We start from the raw sequence: 19988 nt of genomic DNA on the forward strand, positions 1-19988 counted from the left end.
CTATACATATTATGACATCAAATACAGTAAACCTTAATAAACTGGAGACCTGTCTAAACCAGATGTCTTCTGAGTTCATGTCATTGATGTTCTAATAGAACCAGTATAAACCTAGCAACTGTCTATATAGATCATATCCTTCAGTTTGAATGTTGTTTCTAAATTGATTCCTGGTTGATATTTACTCAGTGTTCTTGATATGGATATTTCTATGGTAGTGTAAGGAATTTCTAAATCACAGTTTTACAATGCAAGTTTTTGGTATGGCCCTAGCTGATATAATTATTTCAGAGGTGATAATAGAAATAACTTATTGTTCCAGAGGAGTGTACAGTTTTTCACTAATATCTAAATTTCAGTATAGTTTTTGTATTTACTTTATGCAAGGGGCAGATCCAGGATAGCCCATGTATGTTAAACAATTCATATATTATCCATTGGGTCACCCCAAATTTTTTATTTAATTGTTTTGATGTTGAGAATGGTATTGACTAACAGGAGAACACATGTCTGACATCCCTGTCATTTATCCACCTTTTAAGCCCACCTGACTGTAGGCCATGTGAGCTATTGTCATCGCTTGGCGTCTGTTGTCGTCATTGCTAACATTTTCTTCAAAAATCTTCTCTGAAACTTCTAATTGGATTTGGATGAAACTTAATTTGTTCCTTAGAGTATCCTGCACAAAATGACTGTTTGGATTTTTTATCTGTCAAAAAATATGGCCATTGTTACTAAAAATAAAACATAGGGGTCAGACAGCAGATTTTTGCACATACATGTATCTCCAAAACTGTTAGGCATAACCAATTTCTGACAAAGGGTAAAAGTATTCAGCATGATGCAATCTATCAGTGGTCTAATTTTGGTGCAAATCTGATAACCCAGGTTTTTTTGCTGTTTTGGGGATTTTGATCCATTAGGACCAAAATATATTATGTTGCCAGTTATCACTGGAACTTCTGACCACTACACAAGATATAGTCCAAATGTAATTCCTTTAATATCATTCAAAACCTCTTTTATATCCATTATATATGTTTATTACAATTATTCAGCTCAATAATATTCTATTATTTTTGCAAATATAATTAAGATCTAGTGATGATTGCGGGTTTTTAACGACCTTGAATACCAAAACAGACCTCTCAAGGTCTATGTTAATCCCTTTTGGCCTTTTGGGATTAGGTTGATGTTAGTGGATTAGTAGAACCAACTAGTGTTGGTTGCTGAGCCCAGCCTTCGGGATACCTGGCTGAAGAACTCTGTCAGAGTATGTCCTACTAGCAACTGGGCTGTGTCGAAGTTCTGGCCTACTCCCAGACCCCACATGGGTCTGGGAGCGTTTCCACAATCTAACTGTCTTGGAAGTATGTCTACGGAAGAATGTGTAAGATCCAGTCTTCAAACAAGGATTTATAAACATTGCTTTAAATCAATTGAAGATTTGAGGGACTCCTTTTTGGCCCTGAAAGATTTTTAGTACTAAATTTGCATTTAGAAAATAAAGTTCTTGCAGTAAATTGTCAAGAAGTATTAATGTGTTCCATTTAACTCATTAATTAATAAAAAAAAACCACATTTGACAATTATTTTACCAACTCATAAACAGGAAATGAATAGCTGTGATTTTTAACCAAGTTAACATGGCGGGAAAATTCAAATTGATAAACAGTGTCTATTTTTTTTTTAAATTTTATGTTCATCAAAGAAAAAAAGGAACTATTTTCTAAAGCTGACTTTGGTTTTATTTAAGTTAAACTATAGTGTAAGATAATTACATTGTTAGTTTAGTTATTTAATGTAGTTGTAAACTAACTTTTGACAGTTTTAAAAAATTGGGGAAAAAAGGAGAAATTTAACCAAATTTGTAAATGTGTGTGACTCTCTTTAACTATTGATTACAGTTTATACTTCAGAAATATGTAGTATTGATTGACATTCAGTTTTTTATGTATAAAGAAAAAACAGTTCTAAATAAGATGAAAAATGCAATGTATGATCACAGTTATAATTTACATCATGTATTCTTTGAAATTTTGTCCATGCTACAATTTTCACAAGAATCGAAAACCTCCAGTGCTAACAGCACTTTGGTTGGTGTTATTACTGCCAAAAATCTTCTCCTCAGAATCTACCATATATAATTCAATGACCTTTTGGATTTTTGATCGGTGAAAACACATGGCCGCCATTACTAAAAATAGAACATACGGGTCAGACAGCAGATTTTTGCATATACATGTATCTCCAAAACCCTTATATTTAATCAAATTTGGACATGAGCAAAAGTATTAAGCATGATAAGATCTGTGGTCATATTTTGGTGAAAATCTGCAGGCGCGTAGCCGAGGCCAAATTGAAATGTAGGCAAAATAACGACAGGGGGTCCAGGGGGGGAAAGCCCCCCCCCCCCCCCGAAGCTCCGCGGAGATAGCGTTTTAGAGCATTATTTATGCCTCTCCTGAATATATTTTATCTCAAAAAAAAATTGGCAAAATTAAGTGCAGGCAAAAGCTTTTTTGCCTAACGGCAGCTACGCGCCTGATCTGTTGACCCATGTTGGAGTTGTTGCCATTTTTGGATGTTTTTTTTTATGTTTTTGATGTTATTAATTACAAAAATCTTCTCAGATACTACTGTACAGATATCAATGAAAGTTGGTATTTTTGTTTTTAGGGTGTCCTGAACATAATGACAGTTGCGATTTTTGATCCATTAAAAACATAGTGGCCGTTACTAAAAATAGAACATAGAGGTCATGCAGAGAGCAGATTTTTGAATATTTCTTCAAAACCAGTAGATTTAACCAAATTCTAACACGAGTAAAAGTATCGGCCTAATTAGATCTGTGGTCAAATTTTGGTGAAAATCTGTTGACCCATGTTGGAGTTATTGCCCTATTTGGACGTTTTTTGATGTTATTACTTTTAAAAATCTTCTCAGATACTACTGTACAGAATTCAATGAAAGTGGTATTTTTGTTTTTAGAGTATCCTGAACATAATGACAGTTGCGATTTTTGATCCATTAAAAACATGGCCGCAGTTACTAAAAATAGAACATAAGGGTCATGCAGACAGCAGATTTTTGCATCTTTCTCCATAACCGTTTGGTTTAACCAAATTCTGACAAGAGTAAAAGTATCAGCCTAATAAGATCTGTGGTCCAATTTTGGTGAAAATTTATTGAAACATGATTGAGCTACTGCCATTTTTGCATTTTTTGATGTTATTACCTTTTAAAATCTTCTCAGAAACTACTATACAGAATTCAATGAGAGTTGGTATTTTTGTATCCTGAACAAAATGACCTTTGGACTTTTGATGAGTTAAAAAATATGACCGCTGTTGCTAAATATAGAACATAGGGGTCAGACAGCAGATTTCTGCATATTTCTCCGGAAGCGTGAAGTTTAGCCAATATCTTTCAATTATTGAAATGATCCTGATTATACGGCCAACTATAGTCTCCAAGCGAGAAAAGTTGTTAGACGACTCCATGTAAGAGTTTTGCACTTGAGAGGTGAAAAATGACTTCTTCAACAGTTTTCAGTCAATATCTTGAAAACTATGATAGATAAAATGAAACTTCAAGTTGCTGAAATGCTTCTTATTATAAGTTCTACAAAAGTCTAAAGGGATCAAAATTGTCAGACGACTTCATTTAAGAGTTATAGCCCTTGAAAGGCACAATATTACGTTTTTAGTAGTTTTCAGCCAATATCTTGAAAATTATGATAGATAGAATGAAAGTGTCAATGATTCTTATGTTAAGTGCTACCAAAGTCTTCACGGAGTGAAAATTGTCGGAGTTATTGCCCTGGGAGCCTCTTGTTGCTGTTATTACTGTCAAAATCCTCAGAATCTACTGTATTTAATTTAATGAAAGTTGGTGTTACTTTTTTTAGAATATCCTGCACAAAATGACCATTTTGATTTTTGATTGGTGAAAAAAAAACATGGCTGCTATTACTAAAAATAGAACAAAGGGATCGACATGCAGTTTTTTTAAAATAACTCAAAAACCCTTGAATTTAGCAAAGTTCTGATGAGTACTATTGTTCACCATCAGAAAACGGGCCTTCGCCGAAATTTTTAGAATGATTTGTTGCCTGTTGTAGGAGTTGTGGCCCCTGAAACATATTTTTTCTCATTATTCACGTGTTCAATTCTCTTGCGACCTTTTTCACTAATTGTTCAAAGTCCAATGATTTTCGGTTTCTTTGGGACATTAGGTGTAATAAGTTGACCGGTAGCGACAATAGACCGTTCTGGACGGCCATTTCTTGCGAATTTTTATCCTTGCTTTGGTTTTAACGATAATTGGTTTATACAGTAAACTAAGTTACTTGGTCTCTTGATATGAATGGTAATAATGAAAATGTTGGGTAGCCATGGTTTAACTTCATTGTATATTCTTTATAGCAAATGTATTCTATGCTAATGCCCCCTTAGACCCAGTGGAATAGCAGGGTAAATGGTGACCCCTTCCCTTCCTTTTCCCCAGAGGTACCAAAACACTTTGAATGCATTTCCAACATTTACAGTACCTTTGGTACTCTTTTGAATTTAAAACATTCATCAATATGCTCTTTTCAGCAATTTTTGTCAAGCATGGTAACACAGCATGATACCTTTACTTACTTAGTTAATAGAGCATGGTTTGTCAGGGGAGCAATTCAGGATTTTCAAGAGCTAAGCATTACACTGACCCCGCATCCTTGGCCTCACCTAACAAAATAATGCACTCCAACATAGTTGGGCAAAATGTATGTACAGAATTGGAAACATGACACTGAATAATATAAATCATCTGTATCCGTCTATGTTAAAGGGACAGTCACTTGATGCATAATCTCACTGTATCTGTTAGAACAGTAATAATCTCATAAGATACTAATATTTCACTGCTGTTAGCTGCCGAGACATAAAATTAAGATAATAAACCGAAGCCCAGATTACTCTAGTGTAATCGTCTTCACAAAATGAAGGATTTCTTATTGTTTTCAGTTATTTTTTCATCAGGTAGGTCTGCCTTTTGTTACATGGACTACTATCTTTCTTATTTAATGATTAAAAAAAATCCTTTCGTTTAGTTGTAAACTAACTTATTGACTAATAATGGGTTTGAAGTCTAGCGATACACTTTATTATACTGATTTCAAATTTTAACAGATTTTAAATTTATAAAACACCGATCGACTGTATTTACTGATCGATATATATCTATTTTTAAATCCGATAAATAGCGCATATTAGTTACTCTTTAACTGTTGAAAACAAACATTTAGAAGAAACAAATGGGAATATCGTTCATTTAGCTATGTTGTGAACTCCTCATTCAGTTTACATTTTTTTCTATCAATTTTACATGGTCTGATATATTTAAAAAAATAACAAGTCATGCAAGTATTTCGAATGTCTTTTTGGTACCTGGCTCAGAAACAGTTTATTTGCTTCTTGACACAGACACAACATTGAAAATGAGTGTAGCATATTATGCTCACCGTGTTTTTCTGACCCTGATGATTTAAAGTGCAATTAAAATTGAAATTTCTTTCCTTGAATACCGACCCATAGTCACGTTTTTTTATGTGTGCTACATATAATACAAGTCTTATACCACATGCATATTTATCTGAGAAACGGAGGTATGAAATGGATATAGAGACGATCACATCGACTTAGCATCTGACAATCTTCGTGTACATACCGATGTAACAACGCAAAAAAAATTAGTTCAAACAGCAAACATGCATTCTCGGGATATATAAATTCCTTTGAGCATGGAAATTGTTACCAGAATATGTTGATGCATAACTTTCATAAAGTTCTTGCGCGTATACTTTGTAATTAATTAATGTAACAGTCTTTTTATCAATAATAGGATTTAGGTGAAGGCTTTAGTAAATTTTGTGCACAATTTTTTAGAAAATGATAGCCTGGGATACCCTCTTTTTATATAATTTATTTAGTCCACCCCTGTTGAATTTTGTAGTCTTATGTTAGTGTCATTGTTTCCATGGAGAAATCGTTTTTAAAAAATATAACTGTTTACTCCCCTGAAGCAATTTAAATTGTTTTCGAAAAGAGTACATTTTTGCAGGTTAAAGGAATAAACCATCTTAAGATGACCGGGAATTTTTTTTTCTAAAATCGGCATTTTTGCTTAATGAACAAAATATTGTTTTTGTTTTTATTTGTGTACCTGAAATTGCGAATCCTAGACAAGTTCCCTAATTTGATTTTAGTGCACGTACATGTATACATGTATGTACTATATTTTGTTTTATATAAAACTAACCAATCAAGCGGAACAGGGGTCGGACCGGGGCTTTGGAGCACCCGTATCACACGGTAATAAATCCATTTTATTATACCAAACCAGTATTGAAATAATGTATGATGTGCATTACCATCCTTCCAAGTCAGGGTTTTGAGAGGGAGCGAGAGTAGACTCAAAACCCTGACTTGGGAGGATGGCTAGAATCTTGGTTCCCTTGATTATCCTTAATATACTTGTATTTACATTAAAATATGCAAAAATCTAGAAAGAAAAACAATTTTAAATTGTCATATTTCATGAACAGGATATTTTTAATAAAATACGTAATGATAATTTGTAAAATGTATAACTCGGTCTATTATTGAGTCAATGATTGTTTTGATTGTAATTACATTCCCCCGTACTTTCAACACCCACGAAGAACAGTTACCAGGTCAATTATTAATTAAAAAGGAAGGATTCGAACTGCAGGAACCTCTGAATCCACCATGATCCCTTTTGGAATTTAAAGTCCAGTTTGTAGTACACGTAAAATACATGAACTTAATTTGATTGCACATATCCTTTAAGGTCAGATGATGGATCTGCCCAAGGATTTATATATCTATATTTAACTCCTTGATCTGCCTGTCCTTTGATTATAATGTTGTTTTTCTGTCGGACAATAGGTCCATTTGTCCAATGACTAAAAATATGCTTTTAACACTTAATATTTTTATCAGTAGTGCACTTTTTTTTTTAGAAAATAAACTTTAAAGTGAAGTACTACTGGTGCTCACAAATACAGTGACTATGCTGTGAATGTCCTTCCCACAGGAGTCACTTTTGTTAAAATTTGCATTTATATATCTGTCTGCAATAAATACACACCCATTCATATATTCTACTGTGAACCAGAGTCTTAATATTACACTCTGTGTACCTAACATCTTGAATGAAGAGACCATTGAGGACTCCAGCAGATTGCAGAAAAGCAATAAAGTATATATTTGTTGATAGAAAAATTGTAGAAAAAAAAGACCCATTGATTTAAAAAGGGAAAAAATTATGACCCAGTAATATTTTGCAGCTCTAGAAAAAACAGACCCATTCCAGCGGTACATCTGTATATACTGTACTGGTATATAATAAGTGACCCCCCCCCTGTGGTCCTTTCATCTGTTCCACAGTCCATCTGTTCCTAGTTCCCAGTTCAAATCCACAATTCTCTGCAACCAGCAACCATTGAATAGAGTCAGATGAAACTCGCAAATTCTTTATCACAAGATGGCATTGTGGCCTTCTATTTTGTTTTTCTATCTGAATGACTTTTAAGTTTCCTATATGGTTTCTAGAAGGAGATCAGGGAGAATCCTGTAGTTAGCTCACATTCACATGCAGCTAGTTTTTTTGTTCATTTGTTTGTTGTATTTCAGTCTGAGCTCCATGTATCATGTATGTCTTACTATTTGACAACTTGTGAGAAAATAACCATACATTATATTTTTTTTTAATTTTCAGCCCTTCACCTATATGTAGATGGCACAGTTCATTTAAGTAATGAAGAGATAAGAAGTATATCACCTCAGGGCAGGCCATCTTGCCAACCAGGTGCTGTAAGTAACTTGCAATATTATGGCCTTTCTGTTAGCTGGTATATTAAGTAATATAACTATAGTCAATTTTCAGAAAAAAAATGTAAGTGTAAAATTAGTAGAAAGTCATGATATAATAATAGGAAATAACATTGTTGTGTCATTACTTTATCAGTAAAATAACCACTTGTTTGGTAACAGCAGAAAAGGGCTAAATGAGCTTATGTCATCATTCTTTGTCTGTCATCTGTGAGCCTTCAAAATTCAAAATTTTTATTAATTAGTATGAAAGAGGATAATTTCATATTACTGGTTTTCAACAATACTTGTACTGAATGATATAAAGGTGGACCTTTCTAAAAAAACATACTGGTGAGTTTAACTCAAAGTGATATATTATTGTGCTGATCCACACTGAGAAATTGTTTCAACAAACAATTAACAAATTGATATTCTGGTAACTCCTTGATTCACCATAGAAACCCAATAAAAAAAATCCTTATCAGAAGTAGTGTATGTAATATTGTTATTAGTCTATACTTTTTAGGCTATAACTATTTTATTTTTAGAGATAGGCTTCTGATATTTTGTAAACAATACAATATACTAGAGCTTGGTTTCATATGGTGTTGAACTCTTGTTTTTTTTAAGTCAGATCTTGTTGTTTTTCATGGCCTTTTTTAAAAGTAACTATTATTGTCTGAGCTTAAATTTTTTGCCTTTCAGGATATGCTTTTTATATAGACAATAACAAACCAATGTGGCATAAATTTACCAGGATTTAAGACTTTTACCTTTTAAATTTGACCTAATATATGTTTTTTTCCTTTTGTATTAGAAGAAACTGCTTTTTGCTGGCCCTTGTTTAGCTCACCTGGCCTTTGATACCACTCAGTGGGTTACCAGCATTTAGGGTATCTAAAACATGGCCAAAATTACTATTTTTAGACCACAGGGGTAAAGTTTAAAAGAGATATTTGAAAGTAAATGTGACTTTCATCTTTAGCTTGAAGAGCTCTATGTATACGAAAGTTTACATTGGGTCAAAGTTGTTGGACAACTTTTGTTGGAGTTATTGCCCTTGAAAGTCTCCATCAAGTCAAAATTTTCAGACAATTACTTGTTGGAGTTATTGCACCTGAAAGATTTTTGCAGTTTTCCACCAATATCTTGAAAACTATAATAGACAGAGAAAAAAAATTTCTATAGATGAAATTAATCTTATGACAAGTCCTACAATTCCAAATTTTCAGACAACTCCTTGTTAGAGTTATATTGCCATTGACAGGCAAAAAAATGATTTTTTTTTTACAGTTTTTAGCCAATATCTTCAAAACTATGATAGAAAGAAACAAAATTTCAATTGATGAAATGATCATACAAAAGTCTTCACAAGTCAGACTTGTCTGATAACTTCTTCTTAGAGCTATTGCCCTTGAAATGGGAAATATGACGTTTTTTGCAGTTTTCAGCCAATATCTCGAAAACTATAACTGATATTCATTTGATGAAATGATCTTTATGATATGTCCTACAAAAGTCTCCATCAAGTCAATGGGTCTGACAACTCCTTGTTAGAGTTGTTGACCTTGAAAGGGGAAAAAATAATGTTTTTTGTAGTTTTCAGTGATTTATCTAGTAAAGTATGATCGATAGAAAGAAATCAAAGACTGAAGTCTTCAAAGTAACTAATTGTCAAATATTTTATGCCACTGATTTTGGCTTTCAACATCTGAAATGGCAAGAATGCTATATGCTCTAAAATTGGGTGACTTCCGCTAGAATTTTGGTTCCCTTCAATCCCTTGATATGTTTACTCTTTCATAACTGGATGAAATGTTTTTTAATCGAAACAACTGGTTACTTGGAATTGCGGATAATGTTTTCATTTCACAAGTTTCTCTCAAATTTTTAGTGATCTTTGGGTTGCTAATGATATTGACCAGGGAACTAGATTAGGAACCATATTAAACAACTAGCAATGACTATATACATATATATATCTTGGGGCCCTGAAAATATATATGACCGATAAAGTCAATGGTAATGAGCCCCTTTATCTAAATCGGAAACTGGGTAATGTTCAATGCTAACAGATCATTTCATCTTTTTATATAAACTTCCCATTCTCATACAAGCAAAAAAAAACACATAGAACACATGTTATTGATATTTAAAAGGTACATTTTGATCTCCTTTGAAGCTAGAACTATGAAGCTATAACGTTAAAGACAGCACTGATCAGCACCTTAATGTGGAATAGTAGTATATAATTATGTAGATCCTATGTGAATGTAAAGTGCTGAGATTACGAGTGCAAGAAGTCGCTAACAATATTAGTGAATTAAAAACATTCAGTTGATGAAATGAATCTTTTGATAAGGTCTTCAAAAGTCTTTTGGATTGAAGTTGTTGGTTGATTCCTTGCTAGAGTTATTGTCCTGGAAAGGTGAAAACTGACTTTTTTACATCACAGATAGATTAGAAAATATCTTTTTTTTATAGTTGATAAAATTATTTTTATGATAAGGTCATTGAAGTTGTAAGATGACTTCTTGTTAGAGTTATTGCCCATGAAGGACAAAAATTGAAGCAGGTGAGCAATTCAGGTTCCTGGGAGCCTCTTGTTTACTTTAAAGATAGGCTTTTGATATTTTTCATGTGGGTCAGAAGGTAATGTGTCTTGTTATTTATATGGTTATATTTGACCATGTACTTTGAACCTAAAGTCAAATTCTGAGTTATTTCTTAGTACTTGAGTTGCAACAATTTGCTTGTAATGTTTCTAAATAAGCTTTTACTTTAATGTTGCTGGAGTATATAAGGGTAACTGTTTTGCTGTTCCTGTGTAAAATGTTGTTTTTGGGCCAGCTACAGCCTGTCCTGTGGTATGAGGGTTTCTTTGTTGTTTATTGAAGACCCATGGCTTGCCTTGAACTACATTTTTCATCCCAGTGGGATTGTGGTTTCTTTGACATATTCATTGTATCCGTTCTCATTATATATTTTAATATTTGATATGTGAATGTACAAGGTGATGTATAATTAGCATACTAGGGTTTGCTAATTACTTTGAAAAAATTATTTTTTATGGAATACCAAATTTCATGGGTTTTGTGGGTTTGGTAAACCACAAACTTTCATTCCCAATGAAAAGGAAATTTTCCATTCGTTTGTATGAGTTGTCAAATCCATGAATTTAAGAATCCATGAACTGATAATTTTCCCCTAAACCACAAAAATTATTACTGATGAATAAAAGTACTTTCACAGTATAAACTTTGATTTCAATATTTAAGTTGAATTTTGTATTTAAAATTAGTTTTTTGTAATGTAACAAATCTTGTCAATGCTGTAATTGTTTTTTTCTTTTAAAGTTTTGTGTATTGCTTATAGATTGGGCATACATTGTAAGTAATTTTGCTGTCCAATATCAACTTCCTTTTTGAGTGGAAGCAAACCAAGCACAACAATAAGTACAACTTCATGTTATATCCAAGCGAGCAAGTTATGCTCCTATAAGCCAAAATTTTAATTTCAGAAACCAGCTGCTATTCAGATAGACACTTCACAGAGGCTGTCAGATCTAAGGAATCATTTTATATCTGTTGGGATCAAAGGATATATCATACCCTCTGTTGATGCTCATCTGGTAAGTGGTGCTTCAAGAAAAGTTAACCATAAACAGGAAAGTGCCATCGAAAATGAGGATATCGAAGAGAGTAAATCTTTGGGCAAGAGCACATTAACTGACAAAGACAAACAACAAGGAAGACAAAAAATAAAAATATGCACCGACAAAGCAGCACTAATCAATAGTAAACTTCTGTGTGACCATTTTAATATGCTCATCATTTCCTGGATGGCCCCGTGCAGTTCCGGGTGTTAAAAGAATAGGCCTGCAGCAGCGCTAAGCTTGTCGTAAAAGGCGACTAAATAGTGCTCAGAACTCTAGCCGGGGGCTAGGGCACTCTGCCCACAGAGCAACTGGGATGTGTGCCCCAGGTGGTGGAATGAGGTACCCTTGGCGTGTTGCATGCTTGGGTTGTCAGGCTATAATACGGAAAACCTGACCGCAAACCATAGTGGTGCATCGTGTTGGGAAAGATGCCACATTCCTCGCATGTTAAAGAACCCTACTGTGGTATTCTCCCAGAGTAGGAACCATAGGGCTCCGCCACAGGAGGCTAAATTGCCCGACCCTACCCACCTCTCCTTATTTCCAGTGGCAATCTAAATTTGTCGACCCCATTGTCCTTGTGTCCCATCCCTTTTTCATTTCATCACCATTTCATGTTCATTTTATCATCAATTTCATGTTCATCGTCTGAATATAGCTGAAATATTGCTGCTCGGACGTTAAACCCCAACAAACAAACAAAAATTTCCTGGATGTATTATGTTTATTGCACCTTTACTTAAAAATGCTTTTAAGGATTTCCCTTCATAATTGTTTTTTCCAATGTTTGTCTGCATGACATGAATCTCTACTTTTTGCATTATTTTCATTGTTTTTTCTTTATTTTTGAATTCAAATTTTTGACATAAATATAGGAAAGAAAGGTAGGATGTATCATATCCTTAACACAGCTGTCCAACAGATTTATTTAACAGTACAGTTTGAGAACATACTTTGGTAACACGTGGAAGATTCTTTTCCATTGACACAGTCTCATTTGGGAAATTTTTACTTAAAAAAAAATTTGTATATGAAATTCAACTATGAAGTATTTTTTGCAGAAAAATAGTGATTTTAATTGATATAAAAATACTTTCATATTTTTATTGCATGTTACTGCTGAGAAGATATCCAGAATAAATCATGGTTATAGAAAAAGATAATTATCAAATCTATTGTTTAAAAAAACTGGTAAAAAAAACTAAAAAATACAGTATGATTTAATGCCTTCTGTTTTAATAGAGTGAATATGTTGCTGATTATGACAAGAGGAGACAATTCATCTCTGGATTTTCTGGATCTCAAGGTAAATTATTAACTTCATTTTCTCATTGATTAATAAGGTGAAAATCAAAAGTATAGTTGCTGGAAGTCTAAATGCTAAATAATTTCGTGAAAGGGAAATCCAAGGAACCACGATGCGAACATTGTTTGAAAAGAACATAATCCAGTTATAATGACTAGACAAAGAAAATAGACACACACAACAAAGAACATAAACATTACAAATAATAAAAAAACGTGCATTATTTAATGCTAACTCCTTAACATTTTAAAATACTGGTACTTATGACTCTCACCGCCTCCTTCAGCCATACCAGCTAGTATATAAACCATTACAATATTTATCATTATTTGTAGGTACTGCAGTTGTCCTTGAGAACAAGGCAGCTCTATGGACAGATGGGAGGTACTTCTTACAGGCTGAGGATCAGATGGACTGTAACTGGATACTTATGAAAAGTGCTTATGGTGTGTTAAATGTGCAAGTTTACTTTGGACATAATGAATTTGCATACTCACGATTGCAGTTGTACTATGAAGTGTTCATGAAGGGCTAGTTTTTGTTTTAAATTCCACAAGTAATGTTTTAAGTATAATTATAGATACCACCATGTCCATCAATCCATGTGCCATGTAACTAAATGGTTGGATGAAATCTGTAAATATGCAAGATAGAGGGTAGTTCTTCTTGTATTCTTTGAAAGGGGGATAGTTTAACTTGAGGTCTGTACATGTTGCATGTAGGGGGTATCACTCATTGATCTTACTCATAGTTCTAAATTAAAAAAAATAAATGACTTAATAAACCACAATGTTTTGACTTGACCTAATTCTAGCAGTAAAATATAGTCAATAAATATTGTATTCTGAGCAGACCAGAGACACAGTCAACTACATTATCTTTTTGTGTTTTTTTCATTTATTACTGGTATTTTTCCTCACAGATTTGTACTTTTTTATTATTATTATTTTGTAATTTTTTAAATATACGGCAAAACAGGTACATAGTGCAAACAACATGATAAAAGTTCATATACATATACTGATACTGACAGTTAAATACTGTGTAGAAAAGTATACAATAGTCAATTAGTAATTAATAACTGAATTATTACTGATATTAGTTATCTACACCCAGGATATACTCAAAAATTCTTTTTTTGTTTAGGGAAAACATGTATCTATGACATTTTCTCAAATTTAATGTTATATAAATTCGCAGAAAAAATGGTTTTGTTCTAGCACATTAAACACATCAATTAAATATTTAGCTACCATAGAAATATGTTTCACTTAATATATAGATATTTCAGGTACTTCATATCCACATCACATAAAAAGAGAGATACTAAAGAAATCCAGATATCTCTGTTGTACATCCAGTCAAAACTTTCTTTTGTTTCATTGCAAAATGAAAGAAAATTTTCTTCATATTTTTTATGACTGTTTGTTATACTTTACCATTATGGAATTATTCTTATTTTAGGATCAGATACAGTGCCATCTATCACAGAGTGGATTATAGCTAACTTGGAGATGGGTGGAGGAAGTGTAGGGGCTTACCCCTTCTTACTGGGTGGTGGTAATTTCTCTTTATTGTCACTTTAGTTTTGAAACTGTCTTTTTTTTTGGACAAAAAATGAATTGAAGCTTTGTGAGATGATGAAATCTTTGGTAACTTCCACTCTGTCTTATAAGTATCAAATTTTTTAATACTTTCTTTTCCTTGTAATGATATTCCATTTTTGAGAACTGAGTTTTTGGGTATAAAAAGAACATTCTGTTTGTATTACTCCTCTTGTCTGTCTTAAGGAAAACTCCTTCAAAAAATTATAAATAGCTAAAACAAAACCTGCTGTTGTTTATTTCTGGAAAATGTCCTTGCATTTGATTAAAATTATCTGATTATCTTCTAAAGAGGAGATTATTATTATTATTATATGGTGCCAATATTGCAATCAGCTTGTTTGTCCATCTGTTTCTCAGCTTATATTGAAGTTAATGCTTAAATATTTGGTGTATAGCTTTTGCATGATGATTTGTACCATGTTTCCCCTTTCCAGGTTCGACACTTATTTACTTCCTGTAGAAATTGTAAAAAAAAATTGCTGAATGAACTTGATTGTTTGATACAGAAAATCCACTTTTTCTGCAGTGACTGACAGAGACTTGTTACTATTACATGTTAAGAATTATCATACATACAGATAACAAGCACTTAGTTCCAATGCATTGTTCTACTAGGTAGATTTAACTTAGTACTTAGATTGGTGGCTATTTTACCTATTATTCATTTCTTGAAATGTTCATACAGCAAAAACCATCCTGTTTTAACTGGGAGATGTAATTCAGTTTTGTGAAGGCCTCCACTTTTTCTTTTCCTAAAATAGACATTTTTAGCATATCCTTTATAATCTCAGATCAGGTTGTTGATTAATTTACAAACCTATTTTCTTACCTTTAGGTGACTGGTTGTTTAAGACAGAATTACTAGAAGAGCATGGTATACAGTTAGTAAGAGTGGAGGATGAGTTGGTAGATAAGATTTGGACAACAGGAAGACCACCAATACCAAGATCAAAGATACATTCCATGATGTTCAAATTTACTGGTAAGATTGGATGTCTACATGAATCAAATTTACTGTATTGTTATAAGGAATATGTATGCATTACCTTGGCCTTACAACATTGCAGAAAAAAAATGGCACGCTGACAATTTTAATTAAACAGGTATTTGCAGGAAATTTAAGAGCTAAAATAATTATCATAATTTACTAGAAATTTTTATTTTATCTGAATTGTAATTAACTATCTTCAGTTCAGTCAGACTGACACAAAACAAGATGCTCATGTACAAAACATTATAAAATCCTGGAAATTAGGAATCTCTATGTAAAAGAACCATTTATTGAAGGTGACAAAAAATAAACTGTCTTTTAATCTCATTGACTTGCATATAAATTGGCATAAAAACAATTAATTTTGAATACTTCTTTAATAAATTAGCCATTTTTGACTGGTTGAGAACATTTTTGCCAGAAAGTTCATACTTGAGGAACTTCTTCAGATCATTAATATATGCTTGAATGCCGGTCAGATTGAAACCAATATGGCCACTGTGTAGTATTGGAACAATGCCTTTTAAAAAGGAACTAAAGAGAAGAAAAAAAATATTTTAGATATTCTGCATTGAAGTTTTAAATGAAAACTTTACACTTACTATCAGTTTTCAATGTCAACTATCACTTTGTCCATGCCGCCTTTACTGTCGTTGTTCCGCGGATTTGATATCGATTATGTGTAAATATTCCTCCGCGCTCCCATACGTGTGCAAGGGAACAGTGTATCAATATATCTGACTGAGGCTTTCAGAGGGTAACTTTTGATTGCTTGACAGAATTATAAGGATTATACAGCTATTTTCAGTCATTTGTGTATATATGAATGGATCTCTCCACTCCCAAACATTACATGAACGGCCTATAGGTGTTCATTGAGTTTGGGAGCTACAAGATCCATTTATACATGCATGAAGGATCGAAAATAGGTATTTAATCCTTATAATAGTCTTCTTTTTTAATTTGATTTCACCAGGAAAGACTTGGGAAAACAAAGTTACAGATGTACAGGAGGAGATGGCAGAAAAAAATGTTGATGCATTGGTCATTACTAGCCTAGATGAAGTAGCTTGTAAGTACAGAGGTAAAAGGTTAAATCTAAGAATAGGATAGAAATTAAAAAACAACAAAATACTAACAGTAGCATCATCAGTAAAAATATATTAGATAACAAGCTAAAAGATAACAAGGAACTCAAAGCCAACAAGAATTGTTGCAAATTAGGAAATCAATTCAAGAATAGTCAAGGTCTATTCTAATGGTACTAGTGTCTGCTGTTTTTATCTGCTGACTCCAAAATTGATAGAACAACTCCAATCTCTAAATCAAATGTGATTTTGAAAACTTAGTAAAAGCAATTTAAATCTAAATAACTGTTTTCATAGTCAGAAAAGCTTTTTCTTTTTAGAATATTTTAACTCTATACTTGTCAAGGATATATGTTTCAGGGTTAACAAACTGTAGAGCATCAGATGTACCTTATAACCCTGTATTTATGTCATATGTCATCATTGATAGGCCAACAAATACTACCAAGTAAGTCATAACATCTCACTGACTTCACTAAAATCCAACTATTCAAAGTATGTTTTTTTTGTTTGCTGATGACATCACAGTCCATTTGACTTAATGTTTTTATTGGTAATTGCCAATATTTAACAGTATCACAGAAGTAGCATGAGATTTAAAATATCAGGCTGTAACAGAAATGGAAAATGATCAAGCTGTAAATAAACTATCATATGAGGTCATAATGGATGGCAGTGACAATATAAACACTGAGTAAAGTCATAATGGATGGCAGTGACTATAAACACTGAGTACAGTCAAATGGAGGGCAGTGACAATATAAACACTGAGTAAAGTCATAATGGATGGCAGTGACAATATAAACACTGAGTAAAGTCATAATGGATTGCAGTGACAATATAAACAGTGAGTAAAGTCAAATGGATGGCAGTGACAATATAAACATTGAGTAAAGTCATAATGGATGGCAGTGACAATATAAACACTGAGTAAAGTCAAATGGATGGCAGTGACAATATAAACATTGAGTAAAGTCATAATGGATGGCAGTGACAATATAAACATTGAGTAAAGTCATAATGGATGGCAGTGATAATATAAAGAGTGAGTAAAGTCATAATGGATGGCAGTGACGATATAAACACTGAGTAAAGTCAAATGGATGGCAGTGAAAATATAAACACTGAGTAAAGTCAAATGGATGGCAGGGACAATATAAAGAGTGAGTAAAGTCAAATGGATGGCAGTGACAATATAAACATTGAGTAAAGTCATACTGGATGGCAGTGACAATATAAACACTGAGTAAAGTCATAATGGATGGCAGTGACAATATAAACAGTGAGTAAAGTCATAATGGATGGCAGTGACAATATAAACACTGAGTAAAGTCAAATGGAGGGCAGTGACAATATAAACACTGAGTAAAGTCATAATGGATGGCAGTGACAATATAAACAGTGAGTAAAGTCATAATGGATGGCAGTGACAATATAAACACTGAGTAAAGTCAAATGGAGGGCAGTGACAATATAAACACTGAGTAAAGTCATAATGGATGGCAGTGACAATATAAACACTGAGTAAAGTCAAATGGATGGCAGTGACAATATAAACACTGAGTAAAGTCATAATGGATGGCAGTGACAATATAAACAGTGAGTAAAGTCAAATGGATGGCAGTGACAATATAAACAGTGAGTAAAGTCAAATGGATGGCAGTGACAATATAAACACTGAGTAAAGTCATAATGGATGGCAGTGACAATATAAACAGTGAGTAAAGTCAAATGGATGGCAGTGACAATATAAACACTGAGTAAAGTCAAATGGAGGGCAGTGACAATATAAACACTGAGTAAAGTCATAATGGATGGCAGTGACAATATAAACACTGAGTAAAGTCAAATGGATGGCAGTGACAATATAAACACTGAGAAAAGTCATAATGGATGGCAGTGACAATATAAACACTGAGTAAAGTCAAATGGATGGCAGTGACAATATAAACACTGAGTAAAGTCAAATGGATGGCAGTGACAATATAAACACTGAGTAAAGTCAAATGGATGGCAGTGACAATATAAACACTGAGTAAAGTCAAATGGAGGGCAGTGACAATATAAACACTGAGTAAAGTCATAATGGATGGCAGTGACAATATAAACACTGAGTAAAGTCAAATGGATGGCAGTGACAATATAAACACTGAGAAAAGTCATAATGGATGGCAGTGACAATATAAACACTGAGTAAAGTCAAATGGATGGCAGTGACAATATAAACACTGAGTAAAGTCAAATGGATGGCAGTGACAATATAAACACTGAGTAAAGTCAAATGCAATAGAAACATGAAGAATCAACTCAAAAGAATTCTACCTATTACTTAATTCATTTTGTTTATATTACACTTTTTTCTTGTGTCAGGAGAGATGTAAAAACAGAAACATTCATTTCTGGTGTAAAAATATGTCATAAATAGATTAATACATGGCTTTTCAAATATTGTCCTTGTTATAAGCCCTTAATTGGTATCACTTGTTTTCATCCTTGATGATCTAGGAACAAACCATTAGGAAGTGGATATCAAATGTATTGTTACTGAGGTTCAAACTGCCATTGGATCTTTCTGCCCAGTTTAATGTTTCACATTAATCTCTGTATTTTCTACTAAGAATCTAATATCCTATTTGCCCCCAAAAAATTCTGCAAGATGGCAGAAAATGTTTTTTGCTTCTTTGAGAGAGGTTTGAGTTCACCTATATATTATATTACACCATCACTCGGCAAAGAGGTGGTATTTTGGAGTGAACTTCTCTATTAAATTCTTCAATCCATCCATCCATATTTCATCACAATTGTCTCAACTCCCTATGGATTATGGTCTATATGATGAAATGTATAATTATTCATTCCAATCTGTCTGCTCTTAGGAGATAATGTACATTGAAAATCCAACAGTTTCTATTGAACTTTAGTGTCATTTACAGAGTTGTCTCCCCGAATTTTGAATTGTACAGTACATTCTATATTATTTTTATCTCCTATGAATATGGGTTACATGAAAAGCAAATGTTACTTTCTATTTACTATGGCAATGTTAACAAAATATCAAAAATAAAAATATGAATCACATTTTGCATGATTCTTAACTGGGGCAGTACTTAAGATCTGTGTTTATATTTAGGTTATACATTAGAGACATAAGTAGGAAGTTATCAGCTGAATTTGATCCAGAAATATCAGATAAATCTTTACAGAACCACCTGAATACAGGAAGTGATGGTAACTGTGGTACCAGACCTAACCCTAATAGAATGTGTATTGAGGTATGTCATCTCTATATATAGAAATTTGTTTCTGCTCATTTCATTCAGGATTTATCATTTTCAATGTTTGACCAATGTATACAATATAACTGACTATAGGGTAGTTTATACCGTAACGAGCCATTAATATGCAATGGTTCTGCAATGATAACTTGGTCAAATATTTAAAACAGTCCTGAAATT

The 19988-nt window shown here is 32.9% G+C and overlaps 1 protein-coding gene across 2 annotated transcripts in view; it reads left to right on the forward strand.

Moving 5' to 3' along the window:
• Positions 1-101: 101 nt before the first annotated feature.
• LOC148614859 (xaa-Pro aminopeptidase 1-like) overlaps positions 102-19988 on the forward strand; it is a 30415-nt gene continuing 10528 nt past the window's right edge. Inside the window, exons 1-10 of one of the 2 annotated variants that reach the window (XM_088589289.1) lie at positions 102-5027; positions 7789-7883; positions 11404-11514; positions 12784-12847; positions 13183-13293; positions 14312-14407; positions 15290-15436; positions 16422-16517; positions 16894-16981; positions 19664-19805. In XM_088589289.1, the coding sequence (XP_088445415.1) occupies positions 4988-5027; positions 7789-7883; positions 11404-11514; positions 12784-12847; positions 13183-13293; positions 14312-14407; positions 15290-15436; positions 16422-16517; positions 16894-16981; positions 19664-19805 (990 nt within the window). In that variant the 5' untranslated portion in view covers positions 102-4987. The other variant, XM_088589288.1, reaches the window with a different exon arrangement.

The sequence above is a fragment of the Perna viridis genome, chromosome 6, assembly GCF_037379345.1.
Source record: "Perna viridis isolate PV_CMFRI_1.1 ecotype Kerala chromosome 6, ASM3737934v1, whole genome shotgun sequence".
Classification (NCBI taxonomy): Eukaryota; Metazoa; Mollusca; class Bivalvia; order Mytilida; family Mytilidae; genus Perna; species Perna viridis.